This window comes from Amblyomma mixtum, chromosome 2, assembly GCF_055824585.1.
Source record: "Amblyomma mixtum isolate Tamu chromosome 2, ASM5582458v1, whole genome shotgun sequence".
In the NCBI taxonomy this organism is placed as follows: domain Eukaryota; kingdom Metazoa; phylum Arthropoda; class Arachnida; order Ixodida; family Ixodidae; genus Amblyomma; species Amblyomma mixtum.
In genome coordinates this window covers 88,910,015-88,935,016 of record NC_143013.1, presented here as the reverse complement: position 1 = coordinate 88,935,016, position 25,002 = coordinate 88,910,015, and the positions used below count along the sequence as shown (strand labels likewise).

The 25,002-nt window shown below is 46.0% G+C and overlaps 1 protein-coding gene across 1 annotated transcript in view; it reads left to right on the top strand.

Moving 5' to 3' along the window:
- Nucleotides 1-25,002, top strand: part of LOC149360074 (S1 RNA-binding domain-containing protein 1) — a 59,085-nt gene that overhangs the window by 9,333 nt on the left and 24,750 nt on the right. Inside the window, exons 6-13 of the mRNA XM_089572162.1 lie at nucleotides 1,265-1,412; nucleotides 8,834-8,930; nucleotides 11,029-11,188; nucleotides 13,773-13,984; nucleotides 16,672-16,829; nucleotides 16,978-17,068; nucleotides 19,219-19,326; nucleotides 21,005-21,096. Of these exons, the coding sequence (XP_089428288.1) occupies nucleotides 1,265-1,412; nucleotides 8,834-8,930; nucleotides 11,029-11,188; nucleotides 13,773-13,984; nucleotides 16,672-16,829; nucleotides 16,978-17,068; nucleotides 19,219-19,326; nucleotides 21,005-21,096 (1,066 nt within the window). The remainder of the gene's footprint in view (nucleotides 1-1,264; nucleotides 1,413-8,833; nucleotides 8,931-11,028; nucleotides 11,189-13,772; nucleotides 13,985-16,671; nucleotides 16,830-16,977; nucleotides 17,069-19,218; nucleotides 19,327-21,004; nucleotides 21,097-25,002) is intronic.

Genomic DNA, 25,002 nt, shown 5'->3' with positions numbered 1-25,002 from the left:
AGAATGCTGCGTGTTCCGTGGAGAGGTGGTGGAAGTGTGTTGGAGCACGTTGCATTGAGTCAACTGTATTTGCTCATTGTGATCATAGTCATTCTTTTCATGGCAGTTCATGTTTTATCATCTTGAAACTTTCGCGCAGGTTTCACCGAATTTTGAATGATGGAGCACTAGCTAATAGTTAGCTGATGTAGCGAGTTGTATCAAGGTGTTCAACTGTCGCAACACCTTCGTTACATGGAGTTCACAAATATACGCACTTTAATGGGGGTAGTGTTGGAGAACTGAGAAACTCCGTAATATCAAGGAATTTGCAATGTGCTGGTTTGTTACATCCAGATTTAGCTGTACTGCATCTTTAGTTAATGCGGAAGGGTTTTAAAGTATAGTTGGAGCGCCAGGCTGATAGCAGACATCAGTTCAGCCAAGAGTCGGGAATTGTGTACCCGTATCTGTGAGATAAAGCAGTTCTTTAAGATTGCTTATCTAGATACACGTAGCTGGGAATGAACATTCTACACATTGAATGAGCCAGGTTTGCCGAAGACACCGTGTCTTTATTTGTTACTCTGAACGGCATTTATGATCTACTTACATAGAGCAATGGCACTTGCTTTAAAGTTTTGTTTTTAACACACGATGAGGTGGCTGCTCCTTGAAAATAAGCCGCTGTGTACATGCGCATGCTGTACTGCTTTTCTTTAAAAGCGTTAGCTCTTACTAATCACGTTTCGAGATTTCATGGGGTCTGCTACCACCCTGAGATCGCAGCGCCATCTGTGGTGGCAACTAGAAAACAGCACATCTTGCATTGAGACTTGTAGCGCCATCTACAATAGAGCTGTAGAAACAACCACCTGCCGCATGCCAGTGATGACGTCACGGTCCAGTATGGTGGATAGAGGTGGAACTATGCGAGTATGACGTCTGGGGATGTGAATACATGGAATACGACGAAAGTGTTATGGAAGAAGACAGTTTGTCTAACCATTCAAGTGAAGAATTTGATGAAGGTACCAGTGAAGATGTTAAGCAGTGATGTGTGTAATAGTTAGTTGCAATATGCACAAGTGAAATGTTTGCGAGTGCGTTTATCGTATGGAGAAATAAACGTGCAAATTCGTATTACCATTAATGTACCTCCCTTTAATCTCATTCGTATCAATTCTAGTGAACAACAGCTAACGCTCGTTACTTCAACGTCTTCCAGACAGTGATGGCCTTTTTATTTTAAATTTTTTTCTGCTCTTCGTGCTTTCTCCCCCAGTTTGCCCCATACAAAGAGGCCAAAGGTCGCTCCTTGGCCCAGAGGGCCAAGAACCTGGGCCTCGAAGAGACGGCCATGCGCATCCTCCGGGGCGAGGCCACCGTCGAGTCCATCAACCCCGAGAGCCTCGTGAAACCCGATGAGAAAGGTCTGTGGCACTGTAGCAGGCAGCGTTCAGAGCGGCACGTCACAGTTTGCTCCTTTGTTTCACATCTGACTGCAGAGTATGGTGGAAGATTTGCGTGCGCAGTAAAATCTCGTTAATCCAACCCCTATTAAGGGGGGACATGGGTCTTAGAGCATTTTTTTTATTTACAGACCAAATGCAATGAAACTGCACAGACTTATTCAGTTTTTTCTGCTGATTTCAAATATGCAATCTGTTTATTTCTAGGACAATTAGTTCCCGAGATATTAATATATATCATGCCATTGTCTGCTCAAACAGTAGAAAAAAAATGGGCCACCAGAAATTTAATTTTAATATGTGAGTGTTACTACAACGTGTGAAGAATGCAACGCTGGAAGCAGTTTTCAGTTTTTTTTCCGTGTGGACAAATGGGCTTAATAGTTAGTTTCATGTGTGTCATGTGTTTTCTGGCACTGTATGTCTGGTTAACTCACTTGAAAACTAACTATTAAGCCCATTTGACCACATGCACAAAAAACTGAAAACTGCTTCCAGTGTTGCATTCCTCACACATTTTAGTATCTACCCACATAAGTGAAAGCTCGTTAATTCAAAACTCGATAATTCGAATTTTCGGATAATTCGAACTACACTACTTGGTCCGGCCAAGCTCCATAGAGATCTGTGTATAAAAAAGCCCGTTAATAGGTGGTGTCCAACTGACGGCGGACATTGCGTCACGGCGCAGCTTTGTCACGTGAATTTGAACTTCCGGGTCTTTTCTGTCGTTTGGTTTGCGTAGGAATTGCTTGCAGACGTGCGGTTTCGGTCTTTCTTTTCTTAATACTGGCGCTCACATTGCTGGAAAAAGGATGTTGTGCGCTGCCACAACCTGCAGAAACTTCACTGCAACGGAATGCAACATGTTCCGAGTGCCAGCAAGTACAGGGAACGGCAAGAACAGTGCGCCGTTGCGATCCGCTGGCAGACTGCCTGCGACGGTCAACCCTATGCTGTGCTTCGAGCATTTTGTTGGCGGCAGAGTTTGAGAGCGTTGTGGAAGTTGAAGAATTCGGTAAAGTAGGTTGTTTATCTCCTTAAGGAGCACCAATTTCTCGCTCGGAAGACTTCGGCTATGTGCCACAACCGTTCTCACATGACGGCGGCAGCACCGCGCGGGCTATGTTTACAAATACAGTCGAACCCGGATATATCGAACCCGTATATTTCGAATTATTGGCTATATCGAACACACAGATTACCCCCTTGAAAATACTATGTAAAAGTATAGGACAGTTGCGTTGTATATCGAATTCCATTTTCGCCGGACATTGGATATATCGAACGCCGCGCCCCTGGAAGGCGCGCTTTCCCCAAAGACATTCCTGTCCGGTCCTCAGGCCGCCTCAGCGGAGAACATTTCCGCAGTCAGTCAGCAGGCGCAGGGCCCCCGTTTTTTTTTTTTGTTCCCCGTTTTTGCGCCCCACCGGCGCGAGCTTTCCCCCTCCTCCTGTACCGCCGGCATGTGCTCCGTCAAGGTCATTGGAGCTTAGCGAAGAGAGAGTGCGGCATGGAGCAACACCCTCGAGACGCGCGGCGACGGTTCTAAGCCACGCTTCTTGGGGAAAGAGAGAGAGAGAGAAAACGGTCGCTCGTGGGCACATCGTGGGTCTGGGGAAAAGAGAGCTCAGAAAAAAAAAAAAAAAAACGAAGCCCAGAGCGCCTATCTTTCTCCCTGATCTTTCTTTTCCCTCTGTCGTTTCACGTTGACTGCCGCTCGCATAGGCTTCGCTCTTATCGCTCCATCTGCGCCTCGCGTGTTTTTTTTTTTTTTTTGTGTGTGCCTGTGTTTCAACGCGCGATGTGAAGCAGGCCCCAGTAGCCAACTGTTTTGGCAAGGCAGGCCTTGAAGTGGCCGGAGATGAATGCCCGGAAGATTTAGATGACGATGAGTGCTTGGACGACGCGTTTCGCGACTTGTCCAATTTTCTCGGCGCCGTTCCGTCCGAAGTGACTGTTGAGGACTTTAACGCTGACAGCGAACTTCAAGCGGTAGCTGGTGTTCAAGACGCCGACTCCAGCGACGACGAGGGCAACTGTGTTGTCGAAGAAACGCGTCCGTGCGCAGCCACTGAACTGCCGTCAGCGTTAGCCTGATTCGGCGCTGTTGCGGCGAAATGGAAGGCACTGTGCTCTCGCACCTGGACAGTCTCGAGAAGATCGAGGCCAGTGTTTTGAACTTCGTTTCCCAGGGAAAAAAGCAGCCCAAAATTAGTGATTTTTTTTCCGCGAAATAAAGCGCTTTCACATTGCGTGCCCATACTATGTGATTCGCGGCTGTTCCAAACGGTAATCCACAATTTGTTATGATCGGGAGTGCAGTTTTAGCCTATATCTGTATATCGAATTTTCGCTATATCGAACTATTTTCCGATCCCCTTCGAATTCGATATATCCGGGTTCGACTGTATATGCTGTTCGGCCTCCGTCAGTACAGCGTGACAATTTAAGATGTTAAAGGACAGGACGATTATTCCTAGACATTTGCGCTGAATGCGAGTAGCTCGAATTCATAGCTAATACTTAAGGCGTGTGTTGTTACTGCCGTCAGCTGTCGAAACGGCGACACCGCGGCCACGTACGGCGGCATCTGGTTCGCTGGCACTGCTCTGGTCGCAGTGTTAAGGCATGTTTACGAGCACTTGTAAGAGTTGTAAATTGTTCTATGAGGCCATTTTCGCTAATTTCATGCTCAAACTGAAACACGTTTTCACCAGAACACTAGTCGACATGAGCACGCAGCAAGTGTCGAAAATTATAATTAAGCAACCTGTTACGCATAAGTTCCCTGTTTGTGTGGACCCGCATGTTGCAGTAATGTTTCTTCGTTTCCTGTGTGCGGAGAAGGAGGCTGACAGACGAGGTGATGGCATTAGAAAGTGATAAGAATTATTAACCGCCTTTCTTTTCATACTCTGAGTCAGTAAGTTGGGAAAAGCTTCACTTCAGGATAACACAATTAAAAATAAATGGCAGCCAACATAGCCTAGCTGTTTTTCACCTTTCATTGTACAGAACTTAGTAGAATTGACGTCTGAGACAAATGCTATAATACTGAACTCTCACTCACTGTGCAGCAAAGTGTCATTCGCACACTGTTTATGTGCTGAACATGCACATGAAGTAAATAAATGTCTACATCTATAGCTTACATATGTGATGCATTGCATGCTTGCATGTAGTAATATTGCACTTAATGATTGACTAATTGAGAGGTGCATTGGTGATTTCAAGAAGTGCAAGATGCTACAAGGAAGGCAGAGGCTGGTCTAGTGGTCGTTGGGTTCATAACGATCAAGAGTAATAATCATGCTATAAAGTTACGTTTCTTTATTAAAAAGCCAAGTAACGCATTGTGTTCAGTCATTCCAGCCTTTTTGGTATCACTAGTGTCTTAGGGATGGTTTATCAATGTGCAAGCTGTGCCACATTGTTAACGCCAAAGCTAAAACTGGATGCAAACGCCTTTTGTTCAACATTGCACAAGACTTTGTAACAGGGACTTGTAGAAGATTCTGAAAACAACTCGTATCAAGCTTCTGTGTGTCCTGTAAAAGCTGAAGCATGATATTTTTTTTACGCTCGACCATACTGTTTATTATAATTTACTATTTGTCACAAAGATCTCCTGCATTAAACTCATTTATTACATGCTGTAGAAAATGCGCTGCAAAAGGTTTTGCAAGACAATTGAGATATGATGTTATACCTACAGGACAAGAAGAGTTTCTCGTTAATAGCTGAGAAACTTGCTCCTCTTGCAGTTCAACAGTAAAGTTGCCCACGTCAAGAGCTTGTTCTGCTTTTGGCTCCTGCTTACTGTTTTGTCTTTGTGCCTGACTTTGTTTACATTCAATAAAACTTCTTTTGGGGCTAGTTGGTGCGTTTTGAATCTAAGAAAAGGAGCAGCACCAAAGCATGCAAACACAAACAAAGAAAGGAGAAGAGAGAAGTGCTGTAGTGCGTGTTGTGGTGCCTGTAGTGAAGCTCTGTAGCAGGCTTTGATGCCTTGTTTTGGCTTTAGGTTTTTATTAGGAAAAACAGAAGGCAAGCTCATCTTTTGCCTAGCTGCTAGTGTTGTTACTTACCTACCTTACCTTGAACATTGTGCATACAGTGCGTAAGTTGTACATCTCCACATTTCTATACATAGCTAGGCATCAACAGCTGAGGTGCCAATCATTGGAGACATCTGTCTGTACACAGGCTGGTGGTTCTCCTTCAACTAGGCTCAGAGCACGAAGTACACGACAGCAAAATGGCTACAGGCTCTCCTCTGCTTTCATGGGAAGCGACATTGATTTTACATCCTTGAAGCTAGTGAATGTTCAAGAGATGGCACAAAACAAAGCATTTATTTTTGTACATTTTTTTCATCTACCTAAAGCAGCAACCAGCATCGGGAAATCGAGTACAGAAATTCTTAACATTCAGAGGTGCAAGTTAAATGTAAATAGCTTGTAATGTCCCACACCACCATGCAGGGTGTGAAATGCATTGCAGTGCAGTTGCAGTGCATAACTATGCATAGTCAATTTTGTTTGTGAGAAAAGTTCTTGTGCATCCACCAAAGCTGCAGTAAGTGGACGCCTCTCACTGCTGGAATAGCTGCCATGTAACTTCCCATCTGGGCTCTTGGCGCACATAAGTGGAGGTTTTCAGCCACAAAGTCTCGGTGCATGCTTGTTGGGGCATAATTCGTACAGGCAGAAAGACTACAGTAGTGCTGAAAATTCAACACATTTGTAATGCAGTTGCATTTTTGCATTACAGTTCAACTAAAATTAAATCACATGACAGAGTTGTTAATAATGCCAGCTTCTGCAGTAATTATTCCATAAAGCATAGCAAATATGCAACGAAAGCAATTAAGCTGACAAGTACAGGAACCGACAATAAAACAGATTGTGCCCCTTGCTAAGGTTGTAAAACATTGATAAGTTCACAGACTTTCGAGAGGAGGAGCGACACGTGGGCAATCAGGGACGCCGTAGTAGAGGCCTCCATATTAATTGGAACCACCGGGAGTTCTTTAACGTGCGCTGACATCGCGCAGCGCACGGGCGCCTTTCGCGCTTCGCCTCCATCGGAAACGCGGCCGCCGAGTCCCGCGGATCGGGTCCTCCGACTTAGTAGCCGAGCGCCCTAACCGCTAGGCCACCGCGGCGTGTATAGAAAAAGTACCGAAAGTCCTCCGCGGATTTGCACGGTTCAAGCTCCTTGCCGTCGTAGCCACCCTGCTACAATGTGCGCTCGTACGTAATGCTAGGCTGCGGTTGCTGGTAGTCCATATATTCAGCGCCTGGAAGCGCGAAACATCTAGGAAATATGTACTCTAATATATATTAGAGAACTATGTAGCAGCCATATGATAACCGCAACAAGAAGCGGACTTTTCAGCGAGTGAATGAAGCGTCCTAAACTTCAGCACGAACAGACGACGCATGCCGAAACGTTCGCACTTACAACGCTTTTCCGCCCTTAATTCCAATACGGAACGTCGAGCGTGGGCATAATAATGCACGTAGAGCATGCTGACCTTTTTTACGACTTCATTCGCGCGTATTAACTTATTAGGAGCGATTTTAAGCTTGGCAAATCCGCATTTCAAGCAGAGCGCCGTACACGCGCATCTCGCCGAAAGACCCGGAAGTCGGAGTACCCAGCATGCCTTGCGGCTCGTTCAGATTGGACACCACCTATTCGAAAGCGAGTCGGTTTCCGTTACGGATAATTCGAACTACGCGCCACCGCGTCTGGGCGGCTTGGCACACAGCATGTGGCCAAAAAAAAAAAAAAGCACCTCCTCCGCATAGTTAGCTGCGTACGTCCTAAACGGGCACAGAAGATGGAACTAGATAAAACCTTGGAAAAGTGGGTAAAGCTTAAATGGCACCATCACCGGCGCGGTGGCCGGCGGCACCGGAGGGTAGGGTTTGGCGACCGCACTGGCGGCTGCCTACCCTCTTTTCCGCGCAACCTCCCGAACTCGCATCTAAATACTCGTTAATTCGAGCCCTGTTAATTCGAAAATACGGATAAGCACTGTCAGCGCGGTCCCAGCCAACGCCCATGAAGGCTATGACTTCGGACCGGCGCTACAAATTACGAGCGAAAAACTTTTTTTTTCTTTGCGAGTGTCGTCCATGCTTCCACCCATCGGTCGGACGCGACGGAAGCACGCGCTCAGCCGCGAACAAGACGCCCGCTTTTGAACTAGGCTTGCGCAACCGAACAAGCGCTGGCACTTTGCCAAAGTTCGCTTCCCCCTTGCTGGAGCTACCCCCCCCCCCCCCCCCCCCCCCCGGCCTAAGAATCTGAAAAAAAAAAAGCGTCAGTCGTTAACGCTTCCCTCCGTTTGGCACCGTCACGGCCCACAACGCATTTCTTGGCGGCGCGCCAAGATGCTGCGCAGCGATAACAGTCGTTAACGCTTCCCTCCGTTTGGCACCGTCACGGCCCACAACGCATTTCTTGGCGGCCAAGATGCTGCGCAGCGATAACATCACTTATCGCTGCGCAGAATCTTGGCGCGCCGCCAAAAGCGTTGTGGGCCGTGACGGTGCCAAACGGAGGGAAGCGTTAACGACTGACGCTTTTTTTTTTTTTTCAGATTCTTTGGCAAAAATCGTGGGGGGGGGGGGTTCATTATGTGAGTGGGTTCGTTACGCGAGTAAATACCCTACATATACCGTAATGCAAATGGTTCTTGTCAGTTTTTTCGCGGCCATTCGATAATTCGAACATCGGATAATTCGAACTTTTTTCCCGGTCCCGTGAAGTTCGAATTAACGAGCTTTTACTGTATTAAATTAAATTTCTGGTGGCCCATTTTTTTTCTATTGTTTTGGCAGACAATGGCATGATATATATTAATATCTCAGGAACTAATTGGCCTAGAAATAAACAAATTGCATATTTGAAATCAGCAGAAAAAACTGAATAGGTCTGCATGGTTTCATTGCATTTGGTCTATAAATTAAAAACAAAATGCTCTAAGACCCATGTCCCCCCTTAATTTGGAAATCCGGATAATTTGAACTCCTGGCTCGGTCCTGGTCAATGCTCATATATACATCTATCGCATTGGATGCTCGCTTATTCGAATGCTATGCATCTCATGCCGGTTAATTTGAACAGCTTCCCGAAGGCAGGAATGATGCAGTTGGTGGCAGGCAAGTATTTGGGCCAGATTCCAGCAGAGGACATTTTCTAGTGCCTTAGCACCCCACTCGAGATCCTGTTTTGAGTCTTACTCTACTACTGTATTTGCACAACTGTAAGCCGACACACCCCCCATATCGCGTGTCTTATTCTCTCTGATGTTGTGTGGCTTGCAATGGTCGGCGCTCTGCTCATACAGTGGCGCCAATTTGCAGGTCTGCAGTCTGCGAAGGAGGTGCTCCTTGGCTGGCAGCACATTATAGCCGACGTCCTGTCCAAGGACAGGTCTGTCCTCGACCAGCTGGCCGTCATGTGAGGACACAAGTACTCTTCTTGAACTTCCCTAGTGGACTACTCTGCTTACAACAGCAACAAGAGACAGGAAAATAGTTGGTGACATTAAATATCCTCCCGACCATTTTATTTTCTATTCCAGCATTAGTGTAGTGCATACCAAGAAAGCGGATTACTCCTTAAACCCTGTGGCGTGCTGTGTACACAGTTGTGTACAAACCGAACTCGCAGCTTTTTTTTTTTCGAGAGTGGCTTGTACCTAGCAGTGACTTCTTTTGTCTCAAGTAAATTTCGCATCCTTCATCTCGCAAATAAGCTGGCTTTTTACGTCATATAGCAAACGTAATGCTGTAACACCACAGCTTTCTGTAGTGGTTCTTATAACTGAAGTTATACTCCAAGAAGAGCTGTCATAGCATGTGCTGGCGGATCTGATGGGCATGAGTAGTGAACAGCATGTCAGGTTCTAAATCAGGGGGTTATCTGTCTTTTTAGCCTCGGTGAACCTCGAGGCTTACGAAGGGTCCCGAGGAATGTGATATGTCTTGGCTTCTATCTCTTCCTGCCTGATGTGTTTGCATTAAAGGGGCATCCAGGCGCCCAGCCCCTCGAAAACTGCCCACATTCAAATAATGATGACTCACTATTTGGTGGAACAGTCTGCCGCGAGTAGTTACAGTATTGTCAGTCCCCGAATAAAGTGAGCACCGAAACAATTTGTACCCTGCAAAGGCAACATTGTCTACTCTCTCCCTCAGTCCTGTGGCAACTATTATGTTGGTAAAACTAGTTGTTGTCTTAACGATGGGCTGAGGGAACACTGCAGTAATGTAAAAAATGCTGCTCGCAACATCGGGATACATTGCCGTGATTGTGCTTGTCATCCGCAGGTCGAGAAATGTGAAGTTGTAGCATATCACAAAGATACGGTCACAAGAGAGATCATTGAGGCTTCAGAGATTGCGAAGCTAGGTCCGGCATGCGTAAGAACTCCATCCATCGCCATATCAAAAAAAAAGAACATGAGTTTCTTGTATCATCGTAGATTTTATTGTCTTGTTTTCCCGTCTTTTATGAGATGTGGCTACTTGTACTGAAGGGGGGAAGAGGGTCTTAGAAATAAATTTTTATTAATGAAGTCACAACTATGAAATCTTCAGGGAACATGCATTTTTGTGTGCTGATTCCAAATATGTAATTTAATTTCATGTACAAGTCCTTGCTGCACTTATGCAATATGTTAGGTAACTTTTGCCGAGGGTTTGAAAGAAACTCTGCAGCAGAGAACTTGTTAGACTGCATGCCATTGGTTTCTCTTGACATGAAGCTATGCAATAAGGGTAAAATTATCATCCTGTCTGTTATAGAAGGTGAGGTATAGGATTTTGAAATCATCAGTTCCTTCCCGTTTGTGAAGTGGCAAATTCAAAACCCTGTAACTCAACTTTTATTACAGGCAGAGTAATGATTTTGCCCTTATTGCATACTTTGATGTCAAGAGAGGCCAATGGCATGCGTCCTAGCTAGTTTCCTGCAGCAAAATTTATTGAAAGCCCTCGGCAAAGAGTTACATAACATAGTATATAAGTGCACAAGGACTTGTCTTAAATAAAATTAAATTACACATTTGGAATCAGCACGCAAAAATACATGGTTCTTGAAGATTGCATTATTGTGCCTCCATTAAGGAAAATTTTTTTTTTCCTAAGACCAGCTTCCCCCTTTAAACAGAGGTGCTCTGAATAAAACTATCAGTTGTTAGTCAGCACTGTGTCTCGTCCCGTCTTCGCTCGTGTTTCTGCTAGCGTTCTGCTTTTTCCTAGAAAGAAAAGGTGAGGAGTTGAGGCATGCATGGAGTTTGGTGCTCGGGGAACTTAAAGGCATTCCAAGGAGCACCGAGGTTCAGGTGAACCCACATTGAGAGCCCCTGTCCTAGAACCGGAACCGGGAATTCTAATCAGCTGTGTAGCTTGAGTTGTTCGTGTAGCACATTCCATGCTGCTGCAGTCTTTTGTGGTGATGGCAGTGTTCACACATGGGGTATGACTTGGTGCCTGTAGAGAAGTTGTGGTGGATGTTTGTAGGGTTGCTCACTGCATCGTCGCCTCTGAACCAGGGCCAAGTCCCATGGCATCCTGTTGACGGCCATCAAGAGTGCCGCGGCTGTCAAGGAGGAGAAGCGTGCCTTTGCTGAGGGCAAGCCGGATAAGTGCGACCACAAGTACGACAACTACACCAACTTCTCGCGGGACGTGCGGTTGGTGCAGCCTCACCAGGTTGGGTGGGAGGACCCCCTCTTCATACATTGTGCGCATGCTTGCAGTTTTAAGGAGCTAGATATAGTGAAATTCCACACGAAGCTTTTGACAGGATTAGATTGGCTTCACTGCATGGCAAGCTGTACTTCAAATGTTGCCTTTTCTGCATGGTGCGGAGTTGCCTAAAAAATGAGTACAAGAGACTGAAGACTGCATTAACTACAATCCACGTTCAACTAGTCATGTGGTTTCACTGAGCTAGCGGTGTTGGCGAGGACCCAAGGCCATGCAGTGGACCAGTCTCCATGTGCATCAGTGATCGCAGGAGCACCTTTAGAAGTGCCACTCATGCCGTACTTTCTTGGGAGCTTGAAAGTGATGTTCTGACTGTTCAATGTAAATGACAATTCAGTGTATCCTCGTTCAATATGTCCAGGTTGGACTGTATTCGTTTTGCTTCGTGACCAGAAAATTGATATTTGCTCGCCTCTGCAAATAATAATAATAGTAGCATTTAAAAGTGGCTCGTTAAAACATTCGCCAACACCAAACTTTAAAAGGTGAGGCAACCTGGATGAGGAGCGCATGAGGTCATGGAATGTATGGGAAAGTTTTACACTGTATAACTTGGGGTCTGTATTTGGCAGTGTAGACAGCTTCCTTTGTTTCATTTATTTCTAAATACCCTACATGCAGTTTTGATTATTGCAGTAAAATCTCGTTAATTTTAACTTCAAGAGACTGGAAAAAATGTTCAAATTGTTTGAAAAATTTGAATTATCAAGTGACCCCAAAAAGGAACTGCTTACATCACAGTAGATTTATTTGATGAAAGACTGGGCAATGGTTGCCTGATCTTAAGATCAAAACAACGCGGCAGTAACTGTTTTTCATGTTTCCATCAGGGCTTTATTGCACACATACTGTCGGGAGTGTCGATGGAGAACTCCTCCAAAATTGTAAGGGTCTCTCGCGTCTTTCACAGTGTGACACAGCCGAGCTCCTCTGATGCAGTGTCACACCCATCATAAGCGGCACTGTTGCGTGTGAGCAAGCATCACCGCAGAAATGGTGCACGGCGTGTGCGCAATTTCGGCGCACTGGAAGAACATAGCAGTGTGGATTTTGAGCGAAGGAAAAAAAAAATGGAAAGAAAATGGAAGGCTAGGTTAGGTTGGCTGGCTGATGCTGGCTGGTTGAGCAGCCATCGGCGCAGGCTGGTGCAAAGCTTGGAAAAGCAACACTGGACTGTTCTTGGAGATAGAGACACCCGTTTTTCATCGCGCCTGCGGTTATGCGCATTTCATAGGTGTGCGAGCAACTCTGCAGCATAGAGCTCAGGTTCTGAGTAAAGCTGTTTTGATGATCTCTTAAACGTGCCAGTCTTATCTTGAGCTAGTTTCCGACACAGTACACTTGCATGGCCGTTGGCCGGTACCAAGCTGGCAGTTCGAATTATCTGGTTTCCGAATTGACGGGGTTTGAATTAACGAGCATTTACTGTATTCATTTGACATCGTTTGAGTGGTATGCAATTCAACCTGAAGTGTTGCTATCTTCAGACCCCTTCAGATATGCACACAAGCGTGCATAGTACCATAAAAACCACTTTTTTTCCCAAATTCGAGGGCCAATTCAATGGCAAAGAGCAGAACGGTGGGCCTTAAAATTAACGTGCACAAAACCAAAATAATGTTCAACAGCCTCGCAAGGAACGGCTGTTCACAGTTGGTATCGAGGTGCTGGCAGGTAGTGACTGCAGATCCGAATCATGAGAGGGAAATAATTAGAAGAATAAGAATGGGGTGGAGCGCACATGGCAGGTTCTCTCAGATTATGAATGGCAGTTTACCAACATCTCTCAAGAGAAAAGTATACAACAGCTCTATCTTACCAGTACTCACCTATGGTGCTGAAACATGGAGGCTGACTAAAGGGTTCAACTTATATTTGAAGACAATGCAGCGAGCTATGAATGGAAAGGAAAATAGACCGGTACAGGGCAGAGTGGGTTAGACCACAAATGCAGGGTAATGACATCCTCGTCGAAATCAAGAAGAAAAAATGGGCTTGGGCAGGGCATGAAATGCGCAGGCAAGATTGCCGAGAGTCTTTAAGAGTAGCCAAGAGAAGGTTAGCATAGCAGGGTGCGGCAGGAATGTGGGTGGATGGGATTAAGAAGTTTGCGGGGATAAGGCGTAGCTGGCACATGACAAGGTTAGTTGGGGAGACATGGGAGAGGCCTGCGTCCTGCAGTGAGTACAGTCAGGCTGATGGTCATGATGATAATTGTGAATGCTCTTGTAACTGTGCACCTCTTGACAAAGGCAAGCAAAGAGCAGCCTAATGCACTGAATGCATTTTCTCCTGCCCAAACATAAACCAGGAATTTTAAAGCGACAGTTCCACATTAGAGAGAGAAAAAAAAAGAAAAAGATTCTTCCACCTCATCCGGTTCTGCTCTGCACAGTTTAATCGCATTAAAGGTGGTTCTTTCAAAGTTGAGCATTTCAGCATGCAATCCCTGGTGCTGTGGATGAACTCTTAAGTGCAGAGTGTCCCTGGAGGGCAGTGCTTCCTCATTCTCCTTCTTCCTTTTCAGGTGCTGGCCATCAACAGGGGTGAGTCCCAGAAGGTGCTCACGGTGAAGCTGGTTCTGCCACCACACATGGCACCGTCACTGAAGCGGTTCTGTGAGACGCGCCTCCGCGGCATGGGCGTGCGGATGCAGGGGCAGACGATGCAGCTCATTCAGGCTGCAGTTGAGGACGCCTACACGCGGCTGCTGGAACCTCACCTCATGCGCAGCATCAGGTGAGGGGATATGGGCACGCTTCTCAGTGATGGGCGATGATGGGGAATGATGAGCTCATCATGATGCGTTCTCTTCATGGTGAGGGATATCCGTGTCTTGTTGTCCATTCTGGGAGTGGCGTTCCTGTGCAGGATGGAAAATAGTCGGGATGTATGAATATTCACTTGACTAGTAACCTGTTTGATACACGATTCAATCCAAATGTTATTGTTGATTTACTGATATTGAATTGATCTTAGCCAGAAGGTCGAGAAGCGATAACCCGGCCGTGGCGGCTGAATTTCGATGAAGGCGAAATTCTAGAGGCCCGTGTGCTGTGCGATGTCAGTGCACGTTAAAGAACCCCAGGTGGTCGAAATTTGCGGAGCCCTCCACTAGAGCATCCCTCATAGCCTGAGTCACTTTAGGACGTTATGCCCAAGAAACCAAACCGATATTGAATTGTTGATTCAATCCTCTTTCATTATTGGCTGGGATGTCCCATTGCTGTGCTCTACTGCCTCTCTTATTAACGTGCTCATTACAATGGCTACTGTATAAGTTTGTGTAGAGATCTTCAACCACTTTAACTATCTTATCTGTATTGCTAATGAAATTGCCCTCCTTGTCTCTTAACGCATACATCTGGTTTCTACGTATGCCTAGGTTCCTCTTCATGGCTTTTAGGTTACCTCTGTTCTTTAGAGCATGCTCGATTCTCTCCTCTTGCATGCGTGCAACTACAGGCATGACGACAAACTGACATATATGACAAACTGGCGAGAGGCACTGGGATCGATACCCCGCACTTCCATCACTTGTGAGACAGGTAGAAGCGAGCTTTATTCACACTCGCAATAATGGCGGCCACTCCTCTGTAGTCAAGGATGAGCGATGATGATGATGAACACATGTATGTGCAGATGAAGACGAAGGTCGCACGATGAGGAATATGTACAGATGAAGATGAAGGTTGCATACTGTACTTACACTATATATACATGTATAAAGATAAGGTCACTGTAAATTGAAAAACATAACAGGATTTAATTCACGACGTTTCGGCTGGAGCACCAGCCTTTTTCGAGTGTATTACAGTACTCAAAAGAAGCAGCTTTTATAGCATTCGCCTATAAAAGCTATAAAAGCTGCTTGTTTCGAATGCTGCTTTTCAATTTCTGATGACTTTATCTTATATTGATCAATCAGCTGCCAAGAAATCATTTTTGATATTATATATATAATATTGTAGATTGAAATTTTTTTTTTAAACTGAACTAACAGTCCCCCCTCTGAGAGCAGTTTCAGTTTCACTTGCTTTGCGCCGGCAATTTGGTATGCTGATTGACGCATAGCTATTTTGTTCCCAGCCTCCCTCCCCCTTTTTTTTTCTCACTACTGCAGCACCTCTGAGCCGCTCCCTTCGCTTCTGTCCGCATTGTTGCGTTCTTCCAGTGTGCCTGAACTACACGCTCTTTACGTGCCGTTGTTTGTCCAGTGAAGCTTCCTCACACGTTAAGGTGGTGCATATGATGCGTGCGACATGGGTGGTGGAGCTCCACCGCGTTACACTGTGAAGGACGTGGGAGACCCTTGCGATTTTGGAGCAGTTCTGTTTCAATGGTCCCGACGGTATGCACGCAATAAAGCATTCACGGAAACATGAAGAATAGTCATTGCCACGCTGTTCTCATCTCAGTCAGGCAGCTGTCTTTCACCAAATAAATTTACTGTGATGCAAGCAGTTCTTGGCAGTTTCTTGAGGTCATTCGATAATTTGAAGTTTCGGATGATTCGAACATTTTTTTTTTGTCCCTTCAAGTTCGAGCTAACTAGCTTTTACTGTATCTAAGGCTACAGAGCCCAAGGGAAACAAAAAGGTTAGACAGTGTAGTGAGACTTCTGCAGCGTGTTCTGGTATTGACATTGTTTAAAAAGAAGAAACAGTGCGAAGAAACTACACACACACGAGCAGTGCTCCTGTGTGTGTCGTTTTCATGTGTCCATGTTTCTTCGCGCTGTTTCTTCCTTTTAAATGCATTACCAACTAGCCCGGAACCTTGCTCTTTTGACATTGTTGCCTTTGTCACTTGCAAAGCATCATCCAATGCAATCGATGCCGGCGAGGATGCCTGATATATCCTGGGCACATCTCAGGCCCTGCTACTAGGGGAACTGCATGCATGCTAGGCGTGCCGCTATGCCAACTTGCCCAAGTATGGGGCCTAATAGAGCAGCTGGGAGCCTGTTTAAATGCCTTCGAGGCCACACTAATAGCTGTGAAGCTGACTTGGCAGCTGGCATGCATAGCGGATTTCTGTGATCCTGCATGAATATAAGCTTCTGTGTGTGCCTTCTTGCATGGAATATCTCACGTATCATTCATTACCAGATCAGCGGATGTATATAAGCTGTTTTCAGTTAGGGCGTACTGCCACTTTTCTCGTAGTTTTTCCTCAGTTCCGCAAGGTACAACTTAAAAAAGTTTCATCATATTTATAGTGTTTCTATGGGAAGTCCTTGCCATCTTGTCTTTGCTGGTCCTCCAGTGGACCATTCAGCCATCATGAAATTTAAAGTTTGGGCTTGATGCAATCCGTTTATGCTGTTGGGCCTGCAAGTGTCGCAGCATGGTGTGGGTTGCCACTACAACGTTGGCCTTTGCTGGGCTGCACAGAGCTGTTGTAACCGTGGCAGTGCCTTGCAGGTCACAGCTCACCAAAGAAGCGGAGAAGGAGTCCGTGAGTGTGTTCCGGTCCAACCTCCGCCAGCTCCTCCTCACCCCTCCGGTCAGGGGTCACGCGGTGCTGGGGATCGACCCCGGGTTCAGGCACGGCTGCAAGCTTGCCGCAGTTTCAGCCAATGGTTTGTTTGTTTGCCCATTTTTGTATGTGCATGTGCGTGCATGCTTGCATGGACAGAAGTAACCTAAAGGAGCTTTCAGTTCAGTGATATGTGTGGCACATTGAATTTGAGTATGCAGTGTTGATTTGACTTATTCTTGTGTCTGCAGGCAGCCTTCTGGAGCATGCTGTCATCTACCCCCATGGCGGCCCCAAAGCCCAGGCTGCTAACATCCTCAGGGAGATGATACTCAGACACAAGTAAGGAAGCAAAACGAGTGCCTTCGTCCTCGCATAGAAGTATGTGCTTAGGGGCACAGTGAGGCAAGATGGGTATCAGCAAACGTTATTTTTTTGTTTGTCTTGTGGCATGATTGGATTGCTGTTTGGAAGACTAAATATACATCTGTCACCCGCCACAGCGGCTCATAGTCTTTGTAATTTGGTTGCTGATCCCAAGGACACGGGTTCGATCCCAACTGCAGCAGCGGTGTTTCAAAGGAAGTGAAATAAAAAAAAAGGGCTGTATGTTGTGCAATGTCAGCGCACGTCAAAGAATCCCCAAATGGTCTAAATCACTCCGGCACTGTTCACTTCGACATCCCTCATAGGCCGTGTATCTCTTCGGGAGTTAAAAGTGCACTGAAGAGGAATCTGAACTCGTCTTTTTGCCACGGGAACTCAATCTACACGTTCCGGGCATTCTTAGAAACTTCGACTTATTGCCCTGTGTGGCCGATTTTCCTAATTAAATTGGATTAACATCCAGCTCCCGCCTTTTTTATTTAATTCTCCCCATCCGGTGGGCGGAGTCGACCAACGCATGGAGTGCCTTTCAGCCATCTCCGTGGAGGCATTGCTTTCGCTTTATTTTGTTTTTTAGGTTTCTTTGAATAAATATTTTCATTCGCAGATAATACAACCGCAAAATAAGCCCGCAGAAATAAAAATATGCGCGGACTATTTGCTTCTACGGATTACTATGTATTACTCCGCCGATGGCAGAGTGGCAAGCCGACTGGGTGAAAGGCACTCCACGCATTGGTCGACTCCGCTCACCGTACGGGGAGATTTCCAAAAAATAAAGGCGGGAGCCGGACGTTACTTCGATTTAATTAGGGAAGTAGGCCACACAGGGCAATAAATTGAAGTTTCTAAGAATGCTCGGAACGTGTTGACTGAGTTCCCGCGGGGAAAAAGACGAGTTCAGATTCCGTTTCACTGCACCTTTAAACCCCGCAACATGTCACATACACTGGCAGTCGCATCTGCCTTTCATCTTTCTGGGGACAAGGCATGGCAGTTATTGGTTTGATGTGGTTCAGATGTGTGTGTTGTCTTGTCGGCAACTGGTGAACTATGGCAGCCTTAAAAACAAAATTAGAGGGCAAAACTTTCTCGCCATTTTGGTCAACAGAGCAGCCTGCTTGCCCAGATGGCAAGGAAATCGAGGCTTTTCACTAGGGGTGCACGAATACTGAAGTTTTTGAAAAAATACAAATCGAATACAAATATGAAGGAAAAATGCCCTGGAATATTGAATGTAATATATAATGAATGTCAAACATCTGTTTAGTATATGAAAAAAAATTTTCACAGACAGTTAAATGGGCAAGTGTCCTTATTTTTTTTTTTTCAAAATATTCTGTAGTCCTTACAGCTGAAGTAAACAAAACTGGACTGACTCACCACCATGCTTAAAAAGTTGACGTGCACAGAAATGTACACCGCTTGTTTAAACAGCATAACAGTATGTAGCCTGTGATGGGGTCAAATGAGTAACAAAACTAAATCCATGAATTGACACATGCCTTGAAACTAAAAATAACATGACAGATAGTAAAACATCATTAATTTGTACTGGAAGGCACAGGAAAAAATGTCACAGTTATCCGAAGGTCAAGTTATAAAATGCTCCCCACCCCTGGAAAAAAAATTAAAAATATTGAAAATGCAGAAATGCAGTGAGGCTTTGTAAGGGGGTTGCATTCACAAGCAGCGAAAAGCCTTTGACGAGCATGCAGCTTCGACTTGCTGTAAGAACAATCTACTGTAAGAACAATCCTACTGTGGAGTAGCGGGAGTAGCTATTTGTTGCTAAGTGTTAGTTGTGCATTCTTCACTGAAGCATTCTGGCAGATCATCTGTTTTCATTGACCCCCTGCTTGTTCCCACGTCTTGTTGAACTTTGTTCCTTTCTAAAGCCCCTACCATCTTTCCACCCCTTTCTTGTCCACTGACTCTTCCTTCAGGAGGTGCCAATAACTATTGGAGAACATTGTGTTCTTGAATGCTGTTCTTAGCACCACTTTTTTCTTGGCCTAGCTGATTCATGCCGATGGGCTTAAGCAGTGCAGGAAATATGATGGGACAATTGTTTCAGTACCTGTTCTCTGCACTGTGTGTCGTAGCTGTGACCTGGTGGCCCTGGGCAATGGCACAGCGTGCCGGGAGACGGAGGCCTTCCTCTCGGAGCTCATCTCACGGGGACACTTCAAGCCGGTCCAGCTCAAGTACTGGTGAGTGTGCATTCTACTCTCGCTCTTCCAGGCTGCAGCGGCTGCATTTTGCCTGCAGAGAGACGCCTGCTTGCTCTGTGCTGTCAGTGCACGTTGAAAGAACTCCATGTGGTTGAAATTAATGCGGAGCCGTCCACTACTGGCCCTCATTCTCCCTCCTTTTTGTGTGAAAGCGCTTATACGCTCGCCGACGCTGACCAAGAATCTTGTCACCAAACGATCTTGTGCCGTTGCCTAGCAACCTGAGTTACTACCCGAGCTTACCCAAATTCCTCGGGCAAGTTCAGATGAGCGTTGCGTCAGCTGTGCGAGTGCTCGGGAAGAGAAACATGGTTCGCGCAATCCCTACTGGTGGCTGTGATAGATACACCCACCTGCCAGTGGAATGGAGCATCATTTAATCGCTGTGCCACTGGGGTGATAGTGGTATGAGGACTCGCCGCCATCTATGAATTTTAAGTAGAAATCACCAATTCAGCATACATGGGCACTAACCCATTAACGATATCACGTCATACCCTTAAAGGAGTATAGACACCTAATTTTGGTGGCGTGTTTTCTTCTCTGCAGTGATGCTGAAGGCACTACTATGCATGCATCACCATGTGGTATTCGCCTACAACCGCTTAATAATTTATAATCAAGTTTTTCTGTCACGCTGTTTTGTTTTCAGTTTCAACATCCCAACGATAGCTGTGAGGTCAAAGTGTGGTCGTATGTCACGTGAAGCATGGAAAAACGTCGATATAATCGTTGCTTCATCGTTGCTGTCTACAGTGCTGCAGCCAGCCTTCCTTAGGAGCCGGAATGGTAAAGAATGCAGTAGCAGCAATTGTATTGCAGTTCTTTCATGCCTCATGTGGCCTATAACCACACTTTGACATCACAGTCCTCGTTTGGCTGTTGAAACCGGAACTGAAACAGCATGAGCAAAAAATACGATTATAATTTATTTAGCGGTATATTATTCGATTATAAATTATTTAGCGGTAATAGGAGGATACCAGGTGGTAATTAATGTAATGCCTTACGCATCATTACAAACAAGAAAATGCACCCAAAAGTTAGGTGTCTGTACTCATTTAAGGCGGAGCATAAATGCCCCTCCAATTGAAGAATGAAAATCTGCTTTCGCACCTCTACTCAGTTCCCTACCAGTTTTCTCTTTCTCCCATCATACTTTCTCTTACCGTATGGCTCAGGTCATTCGTCTTGCATGTGGGGGATGCGGGCTTCGATCCCCAGTGCCGCCGGGTACCTAATGGGTAATACAATGGGTGCAAGCTTTCCCCTGGCCTGACCCTTGGGTTCTCAAGGTTAAATGGCTTCGAAAGGGTCTGGGACCCCGTATTGTGCAACATACCTCGCGCCGTTGTGCTCTTCGGGCAGAGCTGCCATTTCGCCATTAAAATTCAACGTCATGATCTCTGTGGTTCAGGTGTCGACTGAGAATGCACCCATTACTGCTGCGCCTTTATTTTTTTCTTTTCCAAAAGCATGTGCTTTTGGTTTTCTGCCAGACTTGTTGCTGCAATGTAAACTCGGCAACAGAATAGAAGCACTTTTTCTGAGAAATGGGCATGCAAGGATGTTTGCGTCAGTTTACTGTAAGGGACAGCAACGGGTTTGGAAATTCAGTTTTGGGAGCGGATGGATTAATGAAATGACCATGATGCAGCACGGTTGAGGAGAGCGGTGTGTCCGTGTACTCGGTGACCAAGGATGCCGAGGCCGAACTGCCTGGTCTGGACCCGAACATTCGCAGTGCAGGTGAGTGCTTGAGTTTATTATTTTTTTTGTGTCACGCAGTAAAGGTGCAGGAGCTACTGTTGCAAACTTACCTTTGCTCACATAACATAATTGCAACATATAAATCAAGTGTAAATTAAATGCGGCAATATAAACTCGAGCCTTGTTGCACACGGCGAGCCACCTTTGAAACCTGTAACCTTTCAGAAATCTGCGGACTACTAGCATGTTCTAGCAGTTGTAAACACATTTACCGTATAGGTAGACTCTCGTTAAGAAGAACTCGGTTAAGATGAATGATGTGAGACTATTTTGGTTGGTTCCCAATAGGAGTCGATGTAAAAAAAAATCCGCCTAAGGAGGGAAGAAGGGCTTAGAAAAAATTTTTTATTAATGAAGTCGCAATTATGAAATTTCAGGAAATGCATATTCTTTTGTGCTGATTCCAAATATCTAATTTAATTTTATGTGAAACAAGTCCTTGTGCACTTATGCAATATTTCAGATGACTTTTTGCAGAGAGCTTTAAAGATATTTTGCTCCACGGTACGACTTGCTGAAATGGTTGCCATTGGTTTCTCGTGACATCAAGGAATGCAATAAGGGTAAAATTATCATCCTGCCTGTCATAGAAGTTGAGTTACTGGGTTTTGAAGTTGCAACTTCAGAAATAAGAATAGAAATTTTTCTTCCCATTTCTGAAGTGACAACTTCAATATCGTGTAACTCAGTGTCTATGATAGGCATGATAATAATTTTACCCTTATTGCATTCCTTGATGTCAACAGAAACCAATGGCACACAATTTAGCATGTTCCCTGGAGGTAAATTTCTTGAAAACTCTCGGTAAAAAGTCACCTAAAATATTGTATAAGTGCACAAGGTGTCTTGTTTCACATAAAGTTAAATTACATATTTGGAATCATCGCACAAAATTACATGTGTGAAGATTTCATGATTGTGACTTCTTTAATAATAGTTTTTCTTAAAGGGAAGCTGAAAGGCTTTTTTGAAAATTCAAGGTTGTTCAATAATTCAAATCTATGAAGCTTCTAGGTAAAGCATGCAAAGTATTTTTGCACTAGCATTTAAAATGGTGAAATAATCGTAGATTAAAATCGCGACAATGTTCAGGCATCCCCTCACTGCATTGGAGAATGCGGGGAAACTCGTAGTGTCATCATTGTCGCCAAAATCTCAGATGTCCGCTGCCTTCGCCTGCATACTGCTGTGTGTCATCCAATGCCGCCAAACAATGCTTTGTGAGTTCCACCTTCGGTGGCATTGGTTTGCTTCCATTAAAGAACTGTTTGTTCAGTGGAAACGTAGTGCCACTACACGTGACGTCATTATCGGGGCCTCTGCCCGTCGCTGTGCAGTGCAGAGAAGCCTGTGCTCCGATGCCACTTTATTCAGCGATTATGCCACCATTTCAGATGGTAGCGCACATTGATTTTGCAGGGGCCCGTGTAAGCTCATCGAATTTTAAAACCACATGAGTTGTCTTTTAAGACGAACTGTTTCGCGCGTGCTTCATTTAAGGCGAACTTCCACAGCAACTGCAAACCTTGGTGGCCCCACACCGGGGCACTTGCGGGGTGTCTGCGCGGCACAGTGAAGCAAAGCAAAAAATATATAAAGCTCTTCCATGTAAGAAAAAAGCGCACACCAACAAGATAGCTTCCGTGCAACTTCGACAGTTTGTGTGGGGAAGCTGTCTTGCAGGGGGCCGCACTTCCTTGCGGATAAGTTTTCTTGCTGATGCGGAAAAGGCAGGGCACCTTCGCTCCTGCCTGCGGGGGGTGCAGAGATGGTAGGTCTAGGTATTGTGCGCGTGTCATGTGCCACACGTTCCCACCGACGGTCTAAAAGGCACTGAGGCGTGGAGTGCACTTGCTCGTTGACTTAGGGCTTAAAGTTAGGAGCAAACTATCAATGAAAAGCGAATTTTCATCTTACATAGTGTCTCAATATGCGTATTGAGGCGTAGAGGTGGACAGATATCAGTGGCGCATGGGCGTTGAATGCGGCGGACAGATAGGCACATGGCGGACTTGCTCCTATAGTTGGTTATGACTCAAGAATGAAGCGTCTTTTCCACGTCGGAGGATCCCCCTCCAGCCAATGGCGTCGGCCGATTCTAACGACCCTGCTAGCGTAACAATGCAGGGAGGAGCAAATGGCAGGGGATTGTCACCTCTTTCTGTGGTCGGGGATACAGTGCAGTCCACTTATAACGATACCACATATAACGATATATCGGTTATAACGATAAGTTGACTTCAGAGTATCAACTTATGCATTGAGGCTATGGAAAAAAAACCCATATATAACGATATGTCCGTGACCGAATATCGGATGCAACGATCAGAATTTTGCCTTCTGGACATCGTTTTCCATGCTGAGCGTGACATTCGCGGTGCAAAGTTCCCTTGAACGATGCGAAAACTTCGGATACGAGAGTTCGCCGTGCCTGCCGCCATTTTTTCCGTGCGCGTTGATTGCGAAAGCCACGGAGAGTGAGCCGTGGCCTCCGCGATCGCGGCGTGCGCCGCCACCGGAGCAGATCCCGGCGGCCACAAGCGAGCATCGCGAGTTGGCGTAAGCGCCGCAAGATGGCGCGAGTTGCTACGTGCGTCCGCGCGTCGGCCGCATCGCCTACGCTATGGAAGACGATGGGAAAGAGAGTGGGAAAGAGAGAGGGCAAAAAAAAACGAAGCGGGGGCGCCCTTCACCCCTTCGCGCGCCTGTACGAGAGGAGAACAAGCGCAGTGCCTGCAGCCGATGAGAAAGAGAGAGGGAAAAAAAAAAGAAGCGGGGGGCGCCCCTCGCACGCCTGTACAAGAGGAGAACGAGCGCAGTGCCTGCAGCCGTTGGATGCCGGCGTGATCGCCTATTTCACAGCATTGTATCGGCGACGCGTGCTGGAGTGGCTAATTTTAGCAATCGATCGTGTTTCTGGCACGTCAGGCCGCGGACTTGAAGATCAAACTGCTTCAAGAAGGCGGGCTTTGTGCGCCAGGACGAAAACCCCCCTGATGTGGAAACTGACACAGTGGAAGCTGCGGACATTACTGAGCTCTGGGAGCACGCCGCAAATGTCAACGAAATGAATGGTATGTCCATGGAGGAGTTCCTAAGTGCAGATAGTGCTGCTACGTTCTGTGAGGTCACCGACGAGGCGATCGCCGAGAATGTGTTGTCACGGCAGAGTGCGGCGGCAGCAGCGACAGCGACGACGAAATTGACACTGGCCCACCTTCGACACCAATGACTACGCAAAGTGCGCTGTGCAAGATAGAATCGCTGATCGACTTTATGCACGCAAAAGGGTTGCCGCCAGTGTACGCGCAGCAGCTGGATGCTATGCACACTGCAGTAGTGAAACTGCAACTGCAACTGCCACGCAAGCAAGTGCCCATATCAAATTACTTTAGTGCACCTAACGCTTGAGGCGCTTGTTAAACGTGACGAATAAACGCATTGTTTCACAAATCGTACGTTCTGCAATTACTGTTCTTCAGCGCAAGTGTAAAACTTGAGTCAGGAGCTACAGAGGTAAGTTTGGCAGCCATTTTTATGGCAGTCCAGATATAGCGATGATCGGTTATAACGATCGTTTTTTCCGGATTTTTCGATATCGTTATAAGTGGACTGCACTGTAGTCCCTTCCCTGCATTGTCGCGAAGCTCCCTGCATTGTCTCGCTAGGAGGGTAATGGGAATCGCCCGACTCCATTGCCTGGAAGGGGGACCTTTGGCGGGGAAAAGCCGCTTTGTTCTTGAGTTGTATCCAACCATAGAATTGATAACAACTATGCTATGGAAGGAGAGAAATAAGAAAGAGTGTGGCTACCCAGTTGGCTGCCTTCTGAGTGCTCGGAGCCACAAAAATCAAGTTGGGAACCAAAAAAAGAAAACACAAATC